This window comes from Symsagittifera roscoffensis, chromosome 2 (assembly GCF_963678635.1).
Source record: "Symsagittifera roscoffensis chromosome 2, txSymRosc1.1, whole genome shotgun sequence".
Lineage (NCBI taxonomy): Eukaryota > Metazoa > Xenacoelomorpha > Acoela > Convolutidae > Symsagittifera > Symsagittifera roscoffensis.
The window spans coordinates 64,642,109-64,649,897 of NC_087063.1; the positions used below are offsets into that span (position 1 = coordinate 64,642,109).

The following is a 7,789-nucleotide window of genomic DNA, read 5'->3' on the forward strand; positions in this document are numbered from 1 at the left end:
ATTTTTTTTCTTATTTTTCATATATTACTTTATCTATTATTTATCAAGTCCTCCTTACCTTCTTACCCTCTTATTATTTGTCACGTCCTTTGTCCTTCTCAAGCAGGTTTTTTAATGAGGTCTCAAACTTATTTAGTTGAACAGTGGGAAAATTTGGAAGAGATTAAATTTAACCACCGCGCGAAAATAAACACCAAAGTATTTTGTCTGTCGGGTGTCCTAAGAGAGGGGTCTTTTTATTTCGGGCAGGGTACTTTGGGGTCTCTAAAAAAGATGGGTCCTTTTGGACCCTACTTTTGGTAGGACCCCAAAGACCCCTACCGTCGAAAAGACCCCCCCTAAGGACACACGGCGGATTACAATACTACTCATAAGAGTGATCACGCACAGCATGGTATTTTGAGCAGGTTAGCAATATGACCTTGGTTAGTGAAATTAACATCAATCTGCAGTAAGACTGCAAAAGGACAAGTAAGTAACGAGGTACCGAAGGTCGCCTCACGACATTAGTATTTAGAATTTATTGCAAAAGAAATAAACACCGGCCGCGACTAAGTTTTTTCAATTGCTCGATCGCGGGGTTCATTCTTCGGTAGTGATTAATTTTTTTTCGGTGGCGCCGGTTGGTAATAATTTTTCTTTGGTCGCGCCAGTCGGGGTACATCTTCTCGGCTTACTACACTCTTGAAATACCGAAACTCGGTCGCTATGGTTTTATCATAAAACGACTGGAGCTGTGACATTCTGGGTTTCTCCCTGATACAAGCGGTCTTGAGATTTGTTTAGTAGGTGCTTGCTACAAATGGTTTGTTTTGACCATGTTTGCAAACTATCCTGGAGCTTACCTTAAAAATCAGATAAATCAAAAGAAACATGTATTCTTTAACTATTTTTTGCTTTTAGCTTGTGTTAATTCTCTGGGGCCGAACACCGGAATTGACACGACACATCCATCAAAAACTCCAGCGTGCCCTAAAAAGTCTTGATTATGATTTGTTCGTCAAAGTTGAATGTGTCAGTGATAAAAATCAGGAGGAACTAACCACATTGCTTGAAAGTTTTGAAGCTTCATGCAGTTACGCTTTTTTCCCATGTATGCCTGTGATAAACAGCTGCAACAAGGAAGTTGCCACGTACAAACTCCGCACTGAAGAGTTTCGTAGCTGTGGGGGCGAAGAATTTTCGCTTCAAAACAGCGAACAAATGTTTAAACTTTTTGATATCTTTTTCAAAGATCGAGAGAAGAAGCTCTGCTTTGTGCCCGATATTAATCCAACTTGGAACACTGTTCTTTACAAGAATGTCGAAGACGGTCAACTGAATGGTACTTCGGACACTCTTGATTCCTATCAAGAAGCAGTTGCAATTTTCATGCGCGAGTATCTTTCAAAACAAGAATCATCAAAGGGACTCATGCTGAAAAAATACAGCTGCAAACATTTTACCACACTGCTTGATGAAGATTCGGTTCAGCCGGGTGACTTTGAAACAGATTTGCTCTATATTGGCAATGACAATATTATTGCCATCGAAATAGAACTCTCAGATACGAGTGAGCAATCCACAAATTGGTACTACCCGATAGTCAGCAACAAAATTATCGAAGTTCTTCAGAACACAATTCCCCATTTTCAGATCATTCTTTATTACTTGACTACCATTTTAGACAAGGAAGAAAATTATAGAGCGATTGATTTTGTTACAAAAATTTTCCAGGTGGTGGTTGTTTTTCCAAATATAACAGTCGAGCAGTTCCAAATGGCACTCGATCACTTGAAGAAGCAAGAACTACTCCAAGATCAAACCAAAATTTTCAAATTATTGAGCTACATTGATACAATTTTCTTGTCACAGAATCTATTTTTTGCGCTTCGACCGGAGCCAGACTTTGATTTTCTGCTCAGAATTGACAAAAACTTGACCTGTATAAACTCAGAACACAAACTTTGTGATTTTTTCAGCTCACAATCAGACTTTCAGACTCAACTATTTCGTGACGTATCAGCTTTGATTGCCTTGTCTAGTCTTAATGCCATTCATTTTTCTTCTGATAAGACTTGCAGTCGTGGTCGTGATACCGACAGAGAATTCAATAGGACGATCAGCCACTGGAATACAAAACAGGACAACTGTTTTGTTTTGAGTCCAGAGCAACACCGTATCCTAGCAAATGATAAACTCACTCATTTGTTAGTTTGCGGGGAGCCAGGGACGGGAAAAACTTCACTTCTGCTGACTAAATGTCAATTTTTAGCCGAAAAAAACGACGCGGTGAAAGTAATTTATTATCTTGTGCAAAACATGAAAACATATTTCGTGGAGTTCCTGAACACGATGATTGAGAATCATTCAAGTGAGTCATTGAGACGAAAGATGACATTACTTTCTGTTCATGGCGACTACCACACTTTCATTTCACAACATCTCTCGTGAGTTTCCCCATTTTTCTTTCTTATGAAAAAAAAACGCTCGATGCGAAGCTCTGGAGTTTTTTAGACGCAGCGGTTAAAATTGCATATAGTTCATTTTCATAACTTTGTAATGCAAAGAAACTTTAAATAAACAGTTCTTCGAAAACCGTCTCAAAAGTTCTTTACAAACGGTATATTAGTTCAATTATAAGCATACCTGATGCATCAATGTTCATAGCTTTAAATAAAGTTATAATTTGCGGTACTGGATGATCGCTGATTATGAAAAATTTAATCATCGATACTTTGGCGTTAAATCAAAAAAACTGCGTCTTCGAAAAAAATCGTTGTATTCTTCATATGTTGATTGATAGAGACTATAGCGTAAAGATAACTAATAATTATTTGTCACTGAAAGATACTGGGCTCGGAATGGGGTAAAAAAAATTGTCTCTAACCAATTTTTTAATTAAGAAAGAACTCTGTTCTATCTATTTTCGGTCCCCTCACTGCAGTGCTTTTTCATCTGTTTTTTTTGTCCAGATTTAAAGAGAGACTATAATGCAGAGTGTAACGCAGTGCTGAGCTTTTACTGAAGCATTGCCAAAGTAGTACTGAGTTGCACTGCAAAACTAATCTGGAAATTCTGAGATCTCAAAAAAAAACATTTTGATGTTAATATCACAAAATTTTCAAAAAAAGACCAAAACTACAGTGTCAATTACTGACAAATTTTATCAAATTGAGGATTTTACATAATCTTATAAAGTTTAAGAAGGGTATAATCTCCAAAACAGAGTAAAAGAACTTAAATTTTCGTTGATAGACAAAAAACGTCATTTTAAAATAAAAATGAAACATCCAGTTTCTATTTAACAACAATTTTTAAAGGTTTTGCGCAATTGTTTTGGAGATTATATTGTGTTAAATTTTGTTAGGCTGAGTAAGAGACTCATTTTGATTTTATTTTGTCAGTTATATCGATTCTATAATTTTCTAAGCAAGTTTTGTCCATGATTTTTCGGTATCAGGACAAAAGATACCATACCAAAAGCTCCCATGACGAAAGATACCATACCAAAAGATCCCTTGTATAAAAAAATTGCCCATACCATAAAATCCCATGCCAATTAAAAAGATCCCATGAATTATGATCAAAAATCATGATCAAAGTGTAAGCAGAAATAAATCTAGAGTAATGATACCTATTGAAAAACAATGCAAATTTAAGATAACTAAATTTAAACTGGACTTATTTTTGGGATTAACATAGTGCCAACATGTGTTTAATTTAGTGTTGAATGGCATTGAATTAGAACAACTAAATTGAAAATGTATACACTCTGCATTCATTATCTCCCTCTTTAACTCATTGATAAGTCAAAACTGAGTTCTTTTACTTGGGGAACCTCACAAAAAGGCCAAACTCTGATTATTCTTGATAGCCATGAACTTCAAAAGAAACGCGATACGAAGATAACGACACACTGGCGCTGCAGCAAATGAAGATCGTATAAATGCCCGAAAACTTTAATCACTTCTGGGAGCGATATATCCTCACAGAGCAACGAGCACAGTCGTGAGCTCAACGCAGGACGCTCAAAAGCTCGGCAAGTAGTTCAACAAATGAAGGAGACAGTTAGGAATCAATTAAATCCAGTAAACAGCCAGATAATTGCAGCTAGTTTGCAATTGGTGCAGGACGAAAAAACAACCCAACTGTCTTTGCCCTCCCGGTTGGCGCTAACGCGAACTTTAAACAGAAGTAAACAAACAGCATCCCTGCCCACTATTGCCACAGATGACCGTCATTTCGAAATACCCGATCGCTTTAAGCAATTTTGTCTTTTTGATAGCGGAAAACAAGATACGCAACGCATATTAATTTTTGGCGACATTGAGAACCTCAATGCACTTAAATTGTACAACAAAACCTGGCTTGTAGACGGTTCTTTCAAAATTTGCCCCAGTCCGTTTTACCAGCTGTACACTGTACACATCCAAATTGGCGGGTTATATCCACCTTGCTCCTACGCTCTGCTTAGCAATAAGCGCTTATCAACCTATAACAAATTCCTTACCGCACTCAAATCGCTTATCGGTGACGTCTCTTTGGAACCATTATCAAAAAGCTGTGTGTGGTCTAGCCCGAACCACAAATGCAGTTGAAGGGTGGCATCTAGGTGTAACCGTTTTGTTTCAAGGCAGCCATCCGTCCCATACGTTTTTTGAAAAAATTCAATTGGATTCCTACAATCAAAAGTTCAACATTTTGAAGGCATCCAGCGGCACTATCAATTTATCCCGGAAGAAGTACCGTGATCTGAATGAAAAAGTTCAACAGATAACAAGTTCATACACAGACTCTAACTTATTGTCTTATATCAGTTCACTTACCCATTTAACCTATTACATTTTTTTTTAGTTTTTGCGCAACTTTTCCTAAATTTAAATTTGTTTGATCAACTTTTTTTAAACGTCTCCTTGCACCCTCCCGGAGAACGCCGAAACGCAATATGGATAAATCATTACGATCTCAGAGACGAATTGACAGTGACTGGGACGAAGCCACATTCGAAAATGCTGTCTCTAGCAATTTGATCCCAGAGCAATTGCTCTTATTTACGGGACGCTAAGTTGGGGGTAGGGGCCTCACGGCCCTTTGAGTTTTGCGCCTTGCAAAAAAAAAGTTGATCAAAATTGAGAATTGATATTTTTATCAAATAGAATGGCAAGTGATTCGTAATGAAAATGATTTCAAAGCTTTAGATTTTTGCAAAAACTCAATTTCAATTTTGTACCGACTTGAGTTGTCTGGAAAATCAGGCCATTTTTGGCAAAATTGGTTTTGATTAATTGGAAATCCTTTTCAAATTCAATTATAGTCTAAGCTGTTTTGAAGTTTGAGTTTCTTTTTAAAGGCCAATGTTCGAAAATTGTGCAGCAAAAATTTTGCCGTTTCTTTGATTTTAACCGACGCTTTGTTTTTGCTTTGATCGATTAACCGCTTTATTTTCAATTCTCAGGTTCTTTGTTATTTTATTATGGTATCTTAGGTCGTGGGCGATTTTAGAACGAGGTATCTTTTGGAATGGTATCTTATTGGCTGGGATCTTCTCGTTTGGGATCTTTACATGACAAAAGCTAAGGGATCTTTTGTCATGTAACCCATTTTTCACCTAAACTCAACTAAACTCGGGGAAGACGCGTTTTAAATCCAAGTTTTATGCGTTTTATACGGATAATTTAGATCAACACTGTATCAGAACTGCTATATGTCTAAAAGTTTGCGGTGTCCTTTCTTGATTGCGAGCAGAACTGCTCAGAAGTGGATCAAGTTTGTCCAGGTCTGGACCAGATCTGAGAAAGTTTGAAAAAGATCTTAGGAGTTTCAACCTAATATTTAGAATAATAAGAATAAGAAAGTGAAAACACACCTTCATAACAAAATAAATCATTACGACACACTATTATATGAAGGTTGAAAGTAATAGAATATACAACATGAAATGCAATAAAATTCAGGTATTCTATAATCTTAAAACCTGAAAATTGGTAAATTGGATGACCAAAGTGATTCAAACTCTCTGAAATTAAAGAAAAATTGAATCCTCTAGGGAAAATTGAAACCTCCTAAAAAATAATCTAATCTATATATAGTTGATATTTATATCTGTTATCGAGCTGGGCTATTTTTCTTTTTCCCCGCCTACGATTTTCTATACGTAATTTTTCTCTTCCTATTTTTAGGAAAAAACTGAGGAAAAAAGATGTTGCAATTTTTATCGACGAAGTTTATTCGAAAGAGGAGATGATATCAGTTTCACAATGTCAAAAGTTTTCCAACTTGATCTGGGCTTCAACAACTGAAGCTGGCCAATCAATTAGTCGGGCTCAAGTCTCCTCTCACCTGTCGAGTTTTAAACAAGAAACATTGCATGTCTTGCTGCGAAACTCACAACATATCAGTTCTATTTCACATCGGTTTATCGAGTCCAAAATTCCTATTTTCTCTGATAACAAAGCGGTGGCTGCTGGATGTTTTCAGTCCTTCCAACCAGAACTCATTATGGAATATTTACAATTGGACCGGTTGAACGAATTTGATTCTAATACCATTGCTGACTTTCTCAAGCGGAACAAAAATTCGAGTTATCTCGTTGTTTTATTCACGAACAAAGAACTCAACGAAAAAAGAAATAGGCAGGGGAGTTTTCAAAAATTAGATGTCGATAGAACTAAAATCGAAATAGTCGATGATGTGAACTCGGGTTTGCAACAACTTCCGTTCACAGGTGTCGAGTTTAAGTCTGTTTTAATAATTGTCGAAGATTTAAACTCTGTTGCAGCTGTAAATCTAGCAGTCACAAGAGCTCAGTCTGAAGTCGTTATAATAGCGACGGAATCATTGAAGACAAACGAAGAATGGCTTCATTATGTCGAACCTGAGATTGCGATAAAGTCTAGTTATGCGAAGTTTCTAAGAGGCATCTTAATTGAACCTAACTGGCTGAGTCCAGAAGTTCGAAGCGACGCAGATTACAACTGGCTGCAGAGACGAATTGACAGTGACTGGGACGAAGCCACATTAAGCGACGTGCAAGAACTTCATTCTTTGGAAACGATTCTTTCGATTGCGGTGGCAACAGATCGGAAACTGTTACAGAATATATCGCCAGGTGGTATTCGACGTTTAACAATTGGTGAGTTAGGGCGTCAGCCTCAAGATTACAAACCTAGGATAAATAAACCAAACTGAATTAATCTTGAGATAAAATTTTAAAATACTATTAATGAAACTGTTAACAAGCTGTGCGAGGAGTTTCTCGAGGAGGGATGCGCATTTTTTGAGCTCAAATCACTATAAAGACCTTACTTTGTCCAAATTTTCAACGCCGCAGGCAAATTTTTGAAAAAAGGACAAAAAAGGACAAAAAAGGACAAAAAAGGACAAAAAAGGACAAAAAAGGACAAAAAAGGACAAAAAAGGAAAAATTCGACCAAAAAATCACGTTTTTTTTGGCGCGCGCTCCCCCCTCAAAATTTGTATAGATTGGCGCCGAAGTACTCAAATAGTATCTCAAAATAGTACAAAGGGGGACTCAAAATAGCCAAAATTGTGTCAGGATCATTCATTTTTCAGATCTGAAATAACCAAGAAAAACTAAATTTCAGATCTGAAATGAGATCTGAAATAGATTTTTTCAGATCTGAAATAACCAAGAAAAACAAAGTTTCAGATCTGAAAGAATCTTTTTCAGATCTCATTTCAGCTCTGAAATTTAGTTTTTCTTTGTTATTTCAGATCTGAAAAATGAATAATTCTGAGAAAAACTAGTTGATTGAGCACGTTTAAAACATACTTAAGCTATCCTATC

General features: G+C 36.6%; 1 protein-coding gene across 2 annotated transcripts in view; it reads left to right on the forward strand.

Annotated features, from left to right (window-relative positions):
- LOC134840190 (uncharacterized) overlaps positions 1-7,789 on the forward strand; it is a 72,774-nt gene that overhangs the window by 51,429 nt on the left and 13,556 nt on the right. For both annotated transcript variants that reach the window (XM_063855906.1, XM_063855907.1), the window contains exons 3-4: positions 904-2,429; positions 6,162-7,114. In XM_063855906.1, coding sequence (XP_063711976.1) covers positions 904-2,429; positions 6,162-7,114 — 2,479 coding nt within the window. The remainder of the gene's footprint in view (positions 1-903; positions 2,430-6,161; positions 7,115-7,789) is intronic.